Source organism: Channa argus, chromosome 12, assembly GCF_033026475.1.
Source record: "Channa argus isolate prfri chromosome 12, Channa argus male v1.0, whole genome shotgun sequence".
In the NCBI taxonomy this organism is placed as follows: domain Eukaryota; kingdom Metazoa; phylum Chordata; class Actinopteri; order Anabantiformes; family Channidae; genus Channa; species Channa argus.
The window spans coordinates 27,440,440-27,459,711 of record NC_090208.1 but is presented as its reverse complement, the minus strand read 5'-3'; the positions used below and the strand labels follow the sequence as shown (position 1 = coordinate 27,459,711).

The following is a 19,272-nucleotide window of genomic DNA, read 5'->3' as shown; positions in this document are numbered from 1 at the left end:
TACACACCACTTCATTTTCCTTTTTCATAAATTGTTGGTCGAGGAGTATTTGAACGCCATTTTTCTTTTGGACATTTTTGCCCTTCTCAAGGTAAGCAACTCCCTCCTTAATACTAATAAAGTTATATTTTCACGGAGGCGCAATGCATAAGTATTCATATTTTAATTTAATACTATTAGTTACGTACAATTTGTCTTGGTATACTGATAGGGAAACTCCCTTTTTGGGGAATAGGTAACGTGGAAAATGCTGTGAAATCGCCTGCTCTATACGCAATTATGAACTGCCGTTTGAAACAAAGACCGTTGTATAAACAAAACGTTTGAGTTACACGACCCGTTTACCTTTCTATGGCAGATGGGTTTTAATTTTTTATGTTAAATAATTTCGCTACAGCCTCGTGGCCAATGTTAAGATTGAAGAAATGTGTAGTATTTCTGTAATATAACCTCGGAGTATTTTAAGTGATAAGTTAACGTTAACTGAGTAGCTTATTGTTAAGGAAGGGGACACTCCCACAGTCACAGCCCCCTCGTCAAAGACCCCAGCCCACTCTGACAATACACTTCAAATTGAAGCTTCTTTCAGACGTGCACTGGAGTTCGGACATTATCCTGACTTAGTCCGGATGGGGTGTATGTGTGAACGAAAATGTCCGAGTGAAACACTGCTGACAGTACACGGATTATATCCTTATAGCACTCTGGTGCTATATCTACTATGTGCGTGAGCTCGTGCGTGCAGAACCCTGCTCTGTGCCGAATCGTCGGGAGGACTAAAAGCGGTTGAATGGGGGTGTTGATGACGTTCAATCGCTAAATAGTCTCCAATTTTCTACCTGTCAGCGCTCAAAGCGCTTTACACTGCTTCACCCATTCACCCATTCGCACACACACCGATGGGGGAGCTGCTATGCAGCTGGCAAACACTCACCAGGAGAAGTAAGTTGGGGTTCAGTGTCTTGTTCAAGGACACTTCATCATGTGAGGAGCCGGGGATCGAACCACAACTCCGAGATTGGTGGACAACCGCTTTACTTACACGCGCCAGAGTCGCGCCTTGAACCTTTTTTCATTAGATGCAAGGCTCCGATGTGCTGTAAAAACACATTTTACAGCAGATTGGGGTTAATATCAAATTGTGCCTCCCGGGGTCGATGATTGCGCATCCAAATTCGAGCATATTGTCACACCTGAGGACGCTTCTCCCTCTGGTACCTGTCTGAAAGGCCACTACGAATAATGTTTGACGCTGAATTCTCCTAACATTGTCCGGAGGTCATGTCTGAAACAGGCTTGAGTTTATACGTTTAAAAATAGAAGACTGGTGTGAAGTTCCTCTGTTTTTTTGTTTGTTTGTTTGTTTCTTTGAGAGTGAACCTTAATCCTTTTGAAAATCCTATTTTCTAGCTCGCCACTGCCACTCTGTCATTTCAATGTTACAGTACTGTACAGCTTTACATATTTCCATAGTTTTTTTAAATGAAAGGTTAAGGATTGCAGTTATCAGGATATAGGCGAAATGACAGTTAAGAGTTTTTACCCTGTAATGATTTCACTAATACACAGCGTTGTTTTTAGATAAATCCTGATTATTACGAGGACATAGACGTAGGTCAAGTGTCACTGTTTGCCACATGATATGGTCAAACAGCAGTCTAACCCTCAAGCTTATATAAAATATAATCTCAAGTCACTTGCCCCTGAAAACCTGCCTCAGTGAATAATGTTAACGATTCCTTGCAGGGCTGGCCTAGTTTTATATTGTAGTGGAATATTCTAACATAACATAATAATAGTGTAGTATTTATCTTAACTACATAATGTAACATAATTTATGAAATGAGTAGTCTAACCATTCAAGCTGTAGGCAGTTGCGAAAATAGTTTTGATTGTTAAAAAACTGGTAAAAAAGAGTTCCAAATATGCATGTATTCAATTCCGAGTCTGCCTTTCACTCTAAAATAGTTTAATAAATGTTCGGGTTTATAGTGCATTTGTTCTGTTTGACAAAAATATGAATACAAATATTTAAGTATTACAAATGCCTAAGCAGTGAAACACTTGGTGGATTTAGCCATAAGTCTATTTTCAGTCTACTGACCAGTGACAGTTTGTTTTAAGTTAATCATATTCAGTGATAAATGATATTCAGTGATACATAGCATGCTATTAAAAATGTATTTAAAAAAATGACTGATTAAAGGATCTGCCTGCGCATATGAAATTAGAGTGTTGAGTGTGAAAGTTAGCATCCAAATAAATATATCCCTAAAATATTTTGACCAGAAGCTGAATTTGATGAGCCACCCAGCATGAATCCTTTTTCACTATCGTTATTAAGAAAACATTTGCTTCATACAAAAGCTTTTTATTTTTTTGTTCACTTTAGAAGCTTATGGTCTTTTCATCAGGTTTTAAATGTTAAGACAATGTTTGGTCAATTTGTAATGCAAAGTAAGAACTACAAGAATTAAAATAATAAAATGAACAAAATGTTGATTGACTCTGACTTGAGTGTTCAGGTCAAACACTAAAGTGAAATTTTATGTTAGTTTGTGAATACAGCAATTTTTATACACAGACATTTTTGGCTGTACACAAAAAGTCTTGATGTTTTATGTATACATTTCAAAAAAAAAAACATGCATAACATTCAGCAGTTTTAATGTCTTTAGTGCCTTGCTTTATTTACACCCCAGAGCCTGATGGTACATGTATCTGTGTTAGTGAGATAATTTCTCCTGATAGGAGAGTCAATCATCTTGTGTTCATCTTGTGTTTATTTGAGTATTTTTACAAAGCCAGTGTTCAACCAACAAACAGACAGAAGAGACTTGGTCTTTTTTATAGGGACTGTTTTCTTCTTCTGTGTGTACGCATGCATGTACGCATAACAGAAAGGGGTGGGCAGGGCCTTGATTTCCTTCTGGTAAAGCAGTGTAGTTTGAGAGCAGCACTTTCAGCACTCTGAGGACCAGCCTCCATCCCACCGACACCCGTCTCATGTTCAAATTATATCAGAAAATACAGGAGATTCAAACAAACCCTGAGCACAGACATCAGCGCAATTAATAACCTATTTCTAAATTAATGGGACTCGACCTCTGTCTCTGTTCAACTCTTTCCCTCGAAAAGTAGGTCTGTTGTTCTCACTTCACTCGTTGTCTTGTGGTTTTTGGTTTTTATTTTGCAACTTTACCTTTAAAAGCAAGTTTCCTTAACCCTCTGTGTGAATGCATAGAGCTTCCTCTCAGAGCCACACTTTCTTCATTTTATTTCCCTCCCTCTTCTCCCTCCGTGTCTCCTCAGTCTTGTTCTTTCAGTCTGACAGCTGAGCAGCTTGGCAGGCTTACAGCTCAGCTCTCGGCGGACCGCAGCAGCCCCCTCGCCTTCCACAAATTAATTTTTTACTCGCTAATGGTAACACCAATAGACTCCTCCTTTCATACCTGTCTCACACACACCTAAAAGGGCAGCCTGATTTTTTTTCAGATTTTTCTGCAACCTTAAAAATGTTGATTTTTATTGTAGAAAGTGATGGCTGGGGAAAAAGGCTGCAGCCCTGTAGGTTTTTATGCCTACTGAGCCTCCTCACTGCCTCAGTTTGCGTAGCTGGGGCTCCAGCGAGGCAGCAGGCAGCACTGAGAAGGACTGGGACACATACACTTACATAGCTAGGAGGTGAAGATGTGAAGGGCCAGGAAGGAAGGAAGAGAAGGAACACTGAGTTTTTGGAGGGTCAGTTTTGGGGGCTGGGACCAGAATCCCTAGCCCCCCCTGACACCCCCTCTCTTACTAGGAACAGAAGCAGGAGCAACCAGAAACCCATAACAGGCCATTTTTCTGCTCTCTCCCTGTCACTATAGCAGTCTGGTTATATTCCCATTGATGTTGTTTGGGTGGGCGTGTGTGTGTGCATGTTGTAGTAATGTTTTAGGCCTGCTGTCCTGCGATCATTTTGATTTGAATGCCTTTGTCAACCTGTAGCCTAAATGCTGTTTGTGTGCAAGTGCTAAGTGCTTTATTTGATCTATAATTTTAGATTTTATATGATATCTGAGGGCCAGTATAAACTGGTGGATAGTTGTTGGCTTCTAGAGACTGGCCTTTTCATTAGAGCATCCTCAAACTGAGGAGAGATTAGGTGAGGTGTACTGTCCTCTTATAACTACTAGTGTTCTTAGTCAGTAGTTAGGCTCGTTAGCCCTTCCATCATTTTTTCTATGAACTCAACAGCAGATGGTAAGTGAATCTTTTTATTCTGTGAAGCATTTAAAATGGCTTCTGTTGCCGTGAATGGAGAGAGCAGCAGGCCACAGAGAGGAGCTTTTCTCAACCCTGCGTTGCTTCTCTCTCTCTCTCTCTCTCTCTCTCTCTCTCTCTCTCTTTCTTCTTTTCTCTCTACCACAGTTTTAGTTTGTGCCTTTTTTTCTTTCTCGCACTCACCCCCTCCGCTGTCTACCTCTTTCTCTCCGTTCCATGCTTCTTTTTTTTTTTTTTGAATGAGTTTGGGACTGAATCTAACAGTTGTCCGTCCGTGCTGTCCCTGCTGACCTCTTGTTTCAAATCAAGCCACATTCTAGTTGACTGTGTAGTCATATGGCTCTATAATGCATCATGGTAGCAGTCTATGAAGCTAAACATGAATAATATTGCTTTTTCCACTCCATAAGTTCATTTTTATCTTAAATGTTGACTAAAGTTGTTATACTTTGAATCAGTCATTTCAATAATTTGTCATTATTACTATCATTTGAAAGGAACAGTTCTGAAGCACAGTTGTTTGGGTGTGGTGCTTAGAGGCCATGATTCCTTCCTTTCTCCTGCGTTTGAGCTCTATTTCAAAACACACTAAGGTTAGTTTGCAGTTACATGGTAAATGTAGTCTATAGTGAATACATTAATTTAGTATAGAAACAATAGTCATTTAATTGGTTACTTGAAAGAAATTTAATCAGAAACAAATATGATAATTGATTAAAATGAACAGTTGTTGAACTGTAGCTGTTTTTAGCTGTCATTGTAAATGAATATGATGAGTTTTGGTCTGCTGAGATGTCACTTTTGATTTACAAATATAATGGAAATTTTTCCATTATTTTCTGATGGTTTAGACACCTATCAATTAAATTGATATTAAAAACAATCATCAAGTTCCTTACTACTACAGCAGAGCTGTTTTAAAGTTACATCCTATTTATATTTTAGTTTAAAGTATTAGATTAATGAATAACAGGTCTAAAGAAAATACCCCACTTATTTATTAATGATCAAAATTGGATTGGAAAAGGCAGATATTTAATTTATTATATAAAATAATTTAACCTCAAAGATTTTTGTTTTTCAACTGATTTTGTTTTTTTTGTTTTTTGTTTTTTTTTTGTTTTTGTTTTTTCTGAAAAAAATAAAAAAAATGTAAACTAGCTTATGTCACTACCCATTTAACTACTAATATTTAATCTAATCAACCATTTCCTTTTCTGTCTTTTTGGTGGTAACTAAAGGTGAACAGCTCCAAATGTCTGGTTGCTATGACTGATTTCCTTTTGGTAATGTGGCGTTAATATGGCTGGTTAAGGTGATGAAATCAGTTTCAAAACTACCAAAAAATCAACAGGCTTGTTTGTCTTTTTTAAATTTTGAGAATTTTATATTAATTATATTGTATTGTTGAATAGTGAAATAATGTAATTATTAGCAGATACAGAAAAAGAAGTCTTTTTGTTGGTTTTTTATAGTGTTCTAAGCAGGTGCCTTATTGTTTGGTCACAGGTAGAATGCAGTGATATTTTGTAGAAATGTCAAATGTGTCATTTAATATAACTTTCTGTTTTGTTTTTGATTTATTTCACTACAAAGAACAATTCAATAGTATGTTTAAAAAAAAATACATGAGCAAGTTTATGACCACACCAAAAGAGTAATTTTTGGTTCCTAAATAACTCTCAGAAGGTGAGGGGGGACATGAGGGGGATGGGGTTATTTCACACAAATCCAGTTTGTCTGATAGTCTGAGAAATTTTGACAAATTTTTATTTGACATTTTTTTCCACTGTAATTCTTAAAGCAGCAGCAGTAGTGTTACTTGTCCCTTTTTTCTAGTTCTGTCTCCTTTTTTGGCCTCTTCAACCAAACGGTTTGTGTTAGATTCTCTTTACAAACATATATTACATTCAAAAACTATTGGTGATCTTTTTCAGTATAACTAGATTAATTCTGCCAACTGAACCTGGTTTGGCTGTAGAGAAATGCTAAGAGAATTAAAGTTTTTGAGCTATATGTATTATACTATACTACAATATGTTTTGTTTCACTAAAACAGAATATTAATAATTAAACGAAAACAAATCACCTCTGAAATTGTCTGCTATGTCTTTGAGTGTTAAACTGATGTGTTTTTCCCCTGAGTGTGTGCAGTCTGCTGCAGTAAATCTGATGGTCTCAGTTTCTAGGGTGCACTCTAGCAGCACATCATGTTTTGCAGATACGTACTGAATCACTCCAAATCATTATGTGCTGCCACTGTGAGCTCTGGGAATCCCAACAAAACACTGGGAACTGCTAGTATTTAAACTGAACACATCTTACACTGCAGAGTACAACACCTTTCTTCTTGAAATATGTGTGAAATATGTGATTAATATGTGCTCAAAAAACTCCTTGGTGGTCCCAAGCTAATGAATATTTTAAATACAGTACACACTAGGACATGTTGGATAAGCAAAAACATTTCTCAGTCGTTTTCTTTTATAGTAGTAGAATGTAAACTGATGAGCCACAACCTGGTGTCAGAACACAATGCATCAGAATCTGCTGTTTATCTGCAGATTGGTCAGAGCCAATGCTGCCCCCTGTTCACCACAACATTAAAACCATCAGGTGTATTTAATCCTGTGGCTGATTAGTGTGTATATTTTTTCAGAATTATGTTTATTTTTACCAATTATGCTACATTTTGTTGTGTTTTTTCAGGTGGAAGCCTCCCTGTAAGATGTTGACTGCCACACCTTGACCCTGAGTGCAGTTCTCTTAAATCATCACTAAAATGAATCCAAGTTCACCATCACATATTTACATGTCTGGTAAAATTTATATATAAGTTGCCTGTTGAACACAACAGGCGAAAGTGCAGTTTATGTGTTTATGATTCACCCACCTTGCATCATGAATGTAGCTGGTAGCTTGAATTTTATTCTTTAAAAATGATTGTTTCTCATCAAATTCTTTTTAGAATTTTGTTTACTCTGACCTGTTTAGTTAACAAAGGTTGTTAAGTGGAAGCACTTCTGAACACACTGTCATGTCCCCACCTTAGTTAATAGTTAAAAACTGTAGAAAAAAATTGTGGGAGCTGAGAAATTACTGACCAACTTGTGTTAAACACAACTATATACTTAAAAGGAATATTCCTGTAGGGATGTTTTTTTAGAATACACTAACACCTGTGAAGTGGTGTAGTCGTACAGAGCCTACTTCAAATCTATTTGATTTGTTTGTTGCTCCTAGCAGTCAGTGTCTCAGGCGGTAGCAGCACATCATTACTGGTATTTCTCCTTTCTGCATTGCCAGTATGACATGTGCTGCTCCTGTCAGTCACACACTCCTCTTCATCCCTTTCATTCTTTAACAGTTTAAAGATGTATTAATATCTTGATGTTTTAAATTTGTACCTACAATATCTGTACAAGGCAATAGGGGTTTAAAGGATTTATATTTGGATAATGTCAAATAAACACTTAATAAAATAGCTATATGTATAAATATTTGCTACTTGCATGTTTTGTCATGTCTTAATACTACATTTATAGAGGAGCATTTCACAGAGGCTGTACAGACCAGCTGTCACAGTCACATTCACAGTTAGATTTCACTTTAGGAAGTCTGCCAAACAAGAAGATGACACCAAAATGAATGCGCTGATGTGCAATTTTGACCTCTAACAGTGAATTTAGATTTTTGAGGACAATGTGGACTAGAATAAATCTTTAGTACAATTTACAAATGACAGCTTCCATGAAGTCAGGCTAACAGAACACTACTGGCAGCAGTGCAGAGATGTTCACTTTTTGCAATTTCTGCCTAATTACTAAATTCTGAGTTACTCTAACTTGGTCATTATTTAAACCTGAAGTTATTTATAAGAGCATGGAGAGAAGGCTGGGCCCTTGAACTGACTTTTCAAATAGGTAAACTTTTTAGCGCAATGATCCCACGATGGTGGAATGAGCCACCAAACTCGCTCAGCAGACTCTCTCCCAATATTCAAGGAACTGCTGAACGAACTCTTCCACATCTCCCTATGCACATAAATCTTTTTTTTTTTAAACAAAGAAAAAAAATACCTTCTTTTCAGCTCTTTCTCGCACTTCTGAACACTTCTCTGGTAGGACTTTGCTTTGATGTTTCTCCTTGACTTAAGATTTTTGCTGCCTTGTACCTCACTTGTAAAAGTGAAATTGACTAATTCAAACCTGTGTTTGAATTTTATATGCACCTCTAATACATGATATAGTTTAAACATACCCTGATACTTATACTGGGGCGACTGTGGTGCAGGAAGGTATGGAGGTCCACCAATCTTGCAGATGTTGGTTCAATCCCCGGCTAATCTGGTCACATTTCAAAGTGTCCTTGAGCAAGACACTGAACCCCATCTTAGCTGCTCCCGGTGAGTGTTGGCCAGCTGCATAGCAGCTTCCCCATCAGTGTGTGAGTGCAAATGGGTGAAGAAGCAGTGTAAAGTGCTTAGAGTCCCAATAGGTAGAAAAGCGCTATATAAGTGCAGACTGTATTAGTATTTCTTTGTCTCGACATTTCTGAACAATAAAAATACAGAATTGAAAGTAGTCATGTTTATTGATTCGTCAATGATCAACAAGTCCTTTTAATAATAATAATAATAAAAATGTTGGTCTACTTGACTCTTAAATATAAGACACAAATTAGTCAACGTATAAAAACAATAATGTCTGTATTTCAAGCAAAGACACAAAGTCATCTCATTCCAAAAGACAATGAATTCTTTTTCAAAAGTGAAAAGAATTCTTTTAATTTGAGTCAGAAATAAAGAAACAAGCTTATAGATCCACTTGCTAGCTTGTTTAATCGATATTTCATCTTTTAGTGTGGGTCAACCAATAGAAAAAGGAAAAACTAAATGCTACATTTTAGATACTTTAAGAATTCCATGCTCCTGGCTAAAATGAGATTTAGCTATTATATCAGTCTTAAAAAAATGTATAGTATCCCCACAAAAACATCTTTTATCTTAAATTAGATATTTATGCGGTTTTCTAAAAACAGGCAACTGCTAATTAGCTAAAGTATCATTTAGTTTTACCTTAAGAAAAATAAAAAGGCAAGTGTATCTATTTTAGCACAGCTTTGCTGGAACATTAAGAGAAAGACAAACCAGCTTAAAAATATAACAGAACCAATAACAACATTCCCCTCACGTCTTTATTGTGCTAAATACACCAATAAGCTAGAAAGCTTGTTAAAGGAACAATGAGTCTAATCATTGTAGTGCTAGTGTTGATGTCTTCTTGATGCAGCCGAGTTGCATCATATTTGCTTTCCTGGCTTATCAACACAGGATGTATGAATCTTAGAACTTTACTACATTAAGTTTTTAAAATTTTGTACATTGAGATATTTCCAAAAAGTAACAGTCAATAACAAGTAATAAACTATGGAAAATAAAAACTATATATAAAATAGAAATGTGTTGCAGTAAAATTATCCCAACGCAATTGTCAATACTGCAACGTTTACTCATAATCATTTTCATAATTTTGCCCATTTGATTCTATGAAGTTCACAGGAAGTTAACGGTTAACGGGACAGTAGAGGAAGGTCACTTGGATTCATGATGAGGCTTGAGTCCAGGCTCAGGTTATCTATAGAGACACAAAATCACATTTGTACAGCTGCATTAAATAAGAAGTCTGGAGTTATTTGGTTTCTGACAACAACAACAATTGAACTCTATGGCACAGCAGAAATAGATAAACAATAATTAGTCATTGCGTTTAAAAAAATAAATAAAAAAATCAATGCATATGAATAATTGGAATGCTTCCATAATCACATGTAATCTCACCAGGAGCTTTACAATTTTCCACAATGCTGCTTTTGTTATGTGGCACTGCAGTATATATGGACTGATAACTGTCATAGGGATATTCGATTTCTTTAGGGTACTTAAGTAGGAGCATCCAATACTCATTTCTTCATCTCAAACAATTAATTAACACAAAAACTAACAACAATGGTGGGTATATCATAACAAAAATGTCAATGTCTCAATAACTCGTTAATTGTCAGATGTCATCTTGGTTTCATGATGTCAAAATCTGAACAGCATTATGAAGAGGAGTGTTTAACTACAAATTGTCATTGAAACAAAACATTTCATGTTGTGATTTTTGCAGTGAACCTTGTTAGAGAAACAGCATGTTATGCAATTATTACTGAAATATTGAACATGTGCATTCAAAAGTTTAGAGGAGGTAAAATTAAGTTCACTTGTAAACGTTATTTTAGGTGCATTCTGAAATTTTGAAAAGTCGAATATCCCTAACTTTTTTTGAGTAGTGGCGAGCAAGCAGCCGTAAAAAAAAAATAAAAAATAAGATACACACACATGAATATCACCTTGATCAAAGTTGTTCAGTTTTTTGGAGTTGGATCCCTCACCCAGTTCTTCAATATCCACAAGATCACTGTTGACGTCTGAGTCATTCAGAGCACTGAGGGTCACATCTAGACACACACAAAAAGAGAAAGATAAGTCGAAGTACTGTTTGGTTTTTTATAAAAAATACTAGAAAGGCTTAATTTATTAGAGGTATTTAAAACATATATAGTAATAGAGTTTATGGGTTAAAAAAAACACAAGGAATTGTTATGATTTGGTTACTTGAAAAAAAAAATCATTTCCAATACTAAATGACATTATTATATCCAAAACATGTATCTACCATTACATTATACATCAATCGGACACAACATTAACACTAGTGGTATTAATAATGGAATCAAGGCTAAGGCCACCTCCAGCACTCTGCAGCTACACAGCCACATAAACAGAAAAATGTGATACACTGTGTGCAGAGGTGATAAAAGTACACAAACTTAGTCAACTACTGGCCCAGAGAAATTCCCACTATAAGTTCCCAAAATAGGCAGGAGATTATCTACATTTCACTAAAAGTACTAAAGTATACCAAGAAAACAATGTATTTAAAACCTAATATTAAAATTAACTTAATATTAAAATTAAAACCATAGCGGTTCTTAGTATTAACTACACCTTAGATGAACAATAGCACATACGTTTTTTTACAATACTGCTATGTATTTAACAAAACTGAAGCCAAATTAATTAATCAATCAATTAATTAAAAATAAAAATGAAAAACATATGTTGACAATACTAAGTACTCACAGCTTCCATAGGATTTAACCTCTGTAAAAGGAGAATTTAGGGCAGTTTGCTGGTCTGGAGCAGGTGTGCCAAGAGGGGACACAAGCAATGGTCTTAAAAATGCCATTAGTGGGGGGGGGGGGGTCTAATTTAGCTGTCATAGGGCGAGAGGCGTGCATCTCCGACCCTACAGGCCTCACTGAGCATGTTAATTGTTAAATGATGCCTTCACTGATTCCCAAGTGGGCAACTGTGCCGCAGGAAGGTAGAGCGGTTGTCCACCAATGCTGCAGGTAGTTCGATCCCCACTATATAAGTGCAGACCATTAAACATTCTCTCTGAGTTTCTTACATTAAAATATCTCTCTACTTTTAGCTGAAGAACACCTAAAGATCCGATGACTTGGAGGGACCTTTAGTTCAGATTATGTCATTTTGGTGCTCACAATATGGACTTTGTGATGATGGCTCAACCTGCTTTTTCAGAGCTCCCACAGACAAGGAGAAAGGATCTTCTGTCTATGAAGAACATGAAAGCACAACCGACCACAAGACTTCTGGAACAATGTTCGATTGACAGATGCAACCAAAATTGAGTTTTTTGGCTTTACTGCCCAGCACAATGTTTAGTGATAACCAACACAGCATTTCAGCAGTAACACCTCATACCCACTGTCATGCACACAGCAGTCGAGAGGTGATGATACAGGAAGGACCTGGGCACTTTGCAGTCAACCACAAACTCCTCCCTATACCAGAGGCGAATGTTAGGCCATCTGTCTGACAGCTAAAGCATGGTCAAAATTAAGTCATGCAACAGGTCAATGATCTGAAGCAGACTAGTATATCAACGTCAGAATGATTGAAAGATTTGAAAATGGAGGTTTTGGAATGGGCTTGTCAAAGCTATTGAATTGAAAGAGGGGGTATTTTTGCACATGACTGTATGTGCTGAAAGATGGTCAACATATTATTATACATAAAAAAGTATTTTTTAATATTTTGATAAAAACCGAATATTTTCACTTTTTTTTTATCACTGTAACTATTATACATAGTTTTAAATTTTAATAAAGTATATGATTGTACTTAGTGTCTTACATTTCATAAACCTTAGCATTTAAACACAATGAAGCATGATATTATGATTTTGAGAAATATACAGAGTAACTGTTATAAAGACATTATTTTAAAGAAAAGAGGGTGTGGATTTACCTAAAAGATGAAGATGATCAGTATAAATCAAAAGAATCATCAGAATATTTGTATAATGTAAATATTATTAGGATTTGGTAATGCATCTCTGAGGTCACCTGCAGTCTTTGGTTTCTTCAGATGGGGCTGAATAGAGGGGGGACCCTGCAGCCCTGAAGCCACAACAAGCGGAGCTGTGGGCACAGAGAGGATGGTGGGAGTGCCCTCTGTTGCCACAGCAACCGTAGCTGTGGATTTCTTGATTACCTTCTTAGGACCATCAGAGTAGGTTGACAGACCTCCTTCTTCACACAGCTTCCTCTTCACTGTACTCTTTATTTGACCCCTTGAGGTAAGACAAATAGCTATTCACAGAAATGCAAGCACAGTAACAGTTGTCAGCCTACTGATGTAATATGTGGTTCTCCAAAGATATACATCTGAAATACTTTAAGAATGTATTTCTACTAATGAATATTGTGTATGAAAATGTTGGTTTTAAAATAAGTGGAAAATTATTCTCTAGAAATCTAAAACTGCAAAATAACTTACATCTTTTTTTGAGATAAGTTGAGTAGCATATTCGTGCAAGCATACATCTTTTTATGGTGAAAAATAATATTTTCAATTACAAAACACATAAGGCATTTAGTATCTGCATGTGCTTGGTGGTAGATTTCCGATGTGTTCCTCTGTAGAACATTACTGCCCTCCCGTAGTATATAATGCCGTGTCAGCTCTGCATGTTGCATTTGTGTATATTATCTTGTGTTAAAATAGCACATATAAAAAGACAGTGAGCTGCTCTTATTGGACCACCCTTAGTGGACCTGGCCTAAAGAAAATTGTAGGCAAAAGTGAAGCTTATTTCAGGCCAATGAATTTCAGGTCGTCATGTTTTCTTCCTGATTATATTCTATATTATGAGAATTCTGCACCTTTTGTGTTGGTAAAGGCAGTTTTCCACCGACCACAAGGTCAGTGGTTCAATCCCAGCCCTGGCTATATGTCAAAGTGACTCTGGGAAAGACACTGAACCCCTAACAGCCCATTCCCCTCCCCAGTTGTGCAGTGCTGGTCCAAGCCTGGTAGAAATTGGGCAGGGTTGCGTCAGGAAGGGCATCCAGCGTAAAAACGGTGCCAAATCAACATGCGGACAATGATCCGCTGTGGCGAACCTGAACTCACGGGAGAAGCCAAAAGGACAAAAAATAAATAAATTGGTATTTATTTATTTTATTCACTAAAATGTCTTTAAGCCATCCAAAACAAAGCGTGTATGGGTAGTTCCAGGCAGGTAGCTGCTCAATGGATTGGCTTGTACATATTAAGAGACCCACATACACTCACTGGCAACTTCATTAGGTGCACCTGTATCATCTAATGCAATAAGGAGCTTTACCAATAATTAACGGATCATTTTTCAGTTTTTCGGTTTAAACTGTTAGCACGTTGATAATGCTGTTTATTATTGAAGTCATAGTGAGTGATGGAGTTGTGTCGGAGGGCATTATATTCAAAGTTGGATCTAATGTGTGCCCCCCTCATTCATTTTAAACATGGTAACCAGAACAGTAAAATGGGTGCATTTTCTTATTTGGAGCCCAAGGATCCCACTTGGAACAAGCATGTAATGATCTAACACGCCCGTTTCTTCACAGAACGTGACAAATAAAGAAATGCTGTTCACATTGTTCTGTGTATGTGTCCACCCATTTTAGCTGTGATATGAGTATCTTATAGTGGTCTAAGCATTAGATTCCTAAAACTCAAAACTCATCTGAAAATAATTGGAAACTACTCAAAAATAATAGCAAACTGTGTGCCAACTTACTTTTGCTGACTGATGAATTGTAAAGATTAAGCCTATTACAGGTCTGTGTTCTCACTGTGTGCTGGATTGTGAATTTGGAGATAAGTAGAGGTGATTCATCAGACTCATAAATCCAATCTTGCACTGCCAAATCAACCTGATTTATTGTTGTCAATTTGAGCAAATAGCACTGCATGGTAAGTTTTTTTAATTTATCTGTTTTCTTTCTCTCTCCGCTTCGTCGTGTCTTCCCTTTTCCGTCAAATACAAACATTTATAAAAATGTTTATAGAAGCAAAACAATAGTTATGCTGAGGTCTACAACTGCAGGCACAGGAAAACTAACTGCATCACAAGATGCCGTCTGAGTCCCAACCACTGACATGTTGAGGTAACTTATCCTTCTTTATTGATTATTGCTTTAAACTTCTGTATTTGTGCTAAATGTTTATGTAACTTCATGTATATCAAGGTGATATCTCTTCAACTGTCTGAGCTGGTTTTTTTGCTGTTTCCCCTGAATGCAGCCACCAAATAAGGATTCATCTGCCCTGAGGAAGTCTGTACAGGACATCACCACACCTGCGAGCTTCTCTGTCTGAATGACTGTTCAGTATAAGTGTGTGTGTGTGTGTGTGTGTGTGTGTGTGTGTGTGTGTGTGTGTGTTACCCCGGAGGACTGAACTCTGGCACTGGATGAAGCTGCATGGTGAGTTCTCCTAGTTTGGTGAAGGCAGCTCCAGCCGCAGAGAAGATTTCCCCAACCTGTGACAGTCACATACACACAAAGACAGAGATGGAGAAAGAGACAGATTAAAGCTGTTTTGTTCCACATGACCTGGTCTCACTTGCTGACTAGTCTCCTTAGTAAATGAAAGATGAAAAGTGTTTCGTATGAAATGAGAATATGCATTATTAAACAGGGGGGGCGTGAGTAGATGTTAACTAAGTAACCGCATGCAATTCCCCCAATCTTTTCATTCCTCCAACTAGATGCAATAATATTCTGTGCGGGAAAGTCAATCTTATCTACTGCAAACCGGGGGGAGCTGCGGGAAGAAGCATAAAGATTTTGGGGGGCTAAAACCAAATCAGGAAAAGCATGTATCAAGGGGTGTCCGTACACTTTTGTACATATAGATTATGAAAACCTGCAAACCATAACAGTTTCACCTACGAACTGATCGAATAGCAGAGGTCACTACTGTGTAGTCTCTGATAATCTGTAACTCTCGCGAAACGCAACGGGACATTGACGTTATGTACATAAAAATATTAGCTATTCAGACCACGCTAGCTTTTAGGTGCAGTTTTCGTTACAGTGATAAGTATAAAGCACTTACTTTAGTGGAAGCTGAGGTCATTTTGCGGATCTCTGCGGTATCATGAAAGACATACAGTCTATGAGTAAGATACACTGATACCTTCGGGTTGACGGAACAGCTACTACGATGCTAACAGCGTGCAGCTAAGCACCTGATATAGCAGAGAAGAGAGAAATCTGCTCCTTCACTGCCTTTAGTTATGATGACTGCAGAGGTCCAGCATTTGAACAGAGTGGTACATAATGTTTTCTCCGGGTAAACTAGTCACCAGTACAGACAGGACGGTCAGTTCGCCCCTGTATAGAACGTATTATTACTACTACAAAGACGACGACTTCCACTACTACTGCTGCCGCGTTCAGGGACTGTTCGTAATATTCGCGTTCATTAATGTTTTGAATTGTTTTTGAGACCCTTCTGCCCACGTTTCAAAATAAACAGTGGTCTCCTGGCTTTCTTTTATTTTATATTAAAAGGGATTCGTGCACGATGTATTATTCTTGTTATATTCTTTATATTACATGAGGTAATCTAATTTATTCGTGTTATATTCTTTATATTACACGAGGTAATGTGATTTTACATGCTTTACATTGTGGGACTTTAATAATAATAATAATAATTTAAAATCCACACGGTTGTAAATGCGTATAGACACGTGTTCGCTAACAGAACCAGTTTATTATTACTGATACTGTCTATCAATAATCGTATAGCGTTGGTGTCCTTGTACTTCAGCAGTTTTAGGTGAGTTAATGGTTCTAATCTGCTACATTAAAGAGGGAAGTATTGTAGGTATCCTAACTATTTAAGTATTTTTGAAGAACCCTGGATCTTTTTTCTCGGTCTGACCCTGATAAAAGGAAGAAACTAACGTTACAAGAAGCTTCACTCTATTTCCATTATAAAAGTAAAGCATACACAATAATGAATTATTATCCAGTTATCTGCATAATGAATTATTAGCTTATTTGAACTTTATTTTAATGCCAATACAAAGCTTAGGTTAAACATGAATTAACCTCATCGTCTTGGTTCCAAGTCTTTTTCTAGTCCCTTTGCTGATAAAATAGATACAATTTTGGTTGGTGTTGATTTGTTACCCGTTATATTTTCTAGGTCTTCTCACTCCCATCACCACACACAGGCCCCTCGACCCTTGTTCACCTGTCTAGGCTGACAAAATAGTGGTAAGACTTCTAAATCTATATTAAAACACATTCACGCTGAATTGTCTATGAGATAGAGGCACTAGTGTTGTCAGCTGAAGTGTCATTCTCCACATTTGCTGTTGTTAAGAGTCTGACTGGAGACAGCCTGTCTGTCTTTCACAGAGAATTATGCTCTTCAGTGCACAAAACTGAAACACAGCTAAGATTTTACATTATAAGTTTTTACCAAACAATGAGTAAAAATTCTTTGTATAAATCGGTGGGAAAAACAAAGCCTAAGTTAATTTTTTGAAAAGAAACAATGCAGCAATCAACAAAGACTGCATGCAATGTAGCTACAAACTAACTAATCAAACAATCTAATCTATGTTTATATAGATTTAACCCCTGTCTTTTATTGGTTGAAGTATTTATGTAAAGTTTAACATTTTAATAACCTTTAACATGTCCAATAGGTCGGGGGGACTGGTGGCTCAGTTGTAGGGTGGGATGCAGAAGGCCTCCTTCTTGTTAGTAGATGAATGCAAAACTTGGACTGTGTTGCATATGTAAAGGATATTGTAGAGGTGATCTTACTCAAATCTGACGCCCCTGATGCTTTAGAACATACTTCACTCCGGAGATCGTTGTTAGACAAACACTGAACGTTTATTGTACTTGCTTCTCAAATTATCCGATTACAGATCAATTGTACATACAACTTAGCATAGTAATCTCACAAGCACGTTCACTAGCAGTTTCATCAAACAAGTTTCTCACAGAACTCGCAGAACTCGGTAAGAAACCGTGTGCCTCTACAGCTACACACAGTACCTTTTCTTTTACCTTGTTGCGGTCCACACTTGTGCGGCCCTCTTGTAGTCAGTTCCTCTGCTCCAGCTACCGTGTCACAGCTGCACCCTTCAGTAGCTGAGCTGAACTCTCTTGCTTTCCCAAACCCTTAGCATTGCATTGTTTCCTTGACCACTGGTCAACAAGCTTAAAAGGTAAACTACAAAGAAAACCTTCAAACGCAAACTATCAAAGCCATATGATGTCACTAATGACATCATCAGGACACAGACACATATCACAAACTCACGTTACATAAAACAAATAACTAAACAGTGGACCCTTGGTTGGCTCATACAGATATGTTTTGTTTTGTTTTGTTTTGTTTTTTAATAAAGCTAACTGGTGCAGGTCAGAGGGAATGTATGAATGTGTTTTACTATGGCCAATCCATTAGCCACGCATATACAATCTAAAATGATCTGATATAGCAGCTCTGCCATGAATTTTGCATTTACAAGAGAGATTAGAGCTCAGTTTGGAAGTTGAAAGTGTCAGAAGGAGTGGATTTTATTAGGAGGTGGTTCCAATATTGTGTTCCCCCTAATGTTTTACAAATGAGGAAGAAGGAAATTGCTGGCTACATAACATTTGGGAGCTTGGATGGAAAATGTGAGTAAAATGCTCAGGTTTCTCTACATTTGTTTTATGGAATTTAAGTCTTGTCATTTGTTGGGCCACTCAAGCACAGTCAGAGACATGTCCCGAAAACACTTCAATATTGGCTATTTGCTTCATGTCAGTATCAGGTCATGTTCACTGTATTTGACTTGATTCATCCTTCCCTCAGTTTTGACCAGTCTGCGTAGCTCCACTGCTGAGAAATGCCAGTATCCCAAAGACTGTGCTTTGGATGTAACATTTGTGGCATCAGGCCCTCTTCTTTTATCATGCTCTCAATGATTGTAATGTCATTTGAAAAACTCCAAAGAGGTCTGTCTTACAGTTTAAGAGGTAGATTGTCACAGCAAGGTGTGTGGTGACAGAGAGAAAAAAAAAAAGGCAGCAAGCAAGCAAGCAAAAAAGAAACGTGTCCAAAAATATTTTTTTTAAAATCATTTTCAGAACCAGAAAGCCTGCATTATGGATCAGATTACAGCTGAAAAAGTGGGCACACCAACATTTGCAAATATGACTTGTACTGCAACTTCTATCAGACAAATAGGCTGAAAAGTGTGTGTCTAACTCCAGAATCTCCAGTCGGAGATGGCTCTAAAGAAAAGGAGCTTGGTAGCTGAAGGCTTCTGCCCCTCATTCTATTTTTGTAAATTCTAAGAAGTAAAAGTAGGTCTGCACTCTAAAAGCAAAGTGCTCTGTTGGGAGAATACAGTCCTATGATGTCTTTAAGATTCAATGGACCTTGAGCATCAAAGGCTTTGTATGTAAGAAGTAGTATTTTAAATTGTATTCTGGATTTATGGAGACCCCATTGTGGAAAGCCAATGAAGGAAAAATGTGATCACTCTTTTTAATTCCAGTATAGGCTCACTGCAGCATTTTTGAATA

General features: G+C 37.2%; 1 protein-coding gene across 1 annotated transcript; it reads right to left on the bottom strand.

Moving 5' to 3' along the window:
* Window positions 1-8,840: 8,840 nt before the first annotated feature.
* Window positions 8,841-16,137, bottom strand: zgc:92664 (uncharacterized protein LOC436695 homolog). Its single transcript, XM_067524883.1, has 5 exons — window positions 15,782-16,137; window positions 15,109-15,203; window positions 12,745-12,971; window positions 10,660-10,767; window positions 8,841-9,902 (listed from the first exon to the last, which is right to left on the bottom strand). Exons 1-5 carry the CDS (start codon window positions 15,800-15,802, stop codon window positions 9,838-9,840), a joined length of 516 nt encoding a protein of 171 aa, XP_067380984.1. The 5' UTR covers window positions 15,803-16,137; the 3' UTR covers window positions 8,841-9,837.
* Between the last annotated feature and the right edge of the window lie 3,135 nt (window positions 16,138-19,272).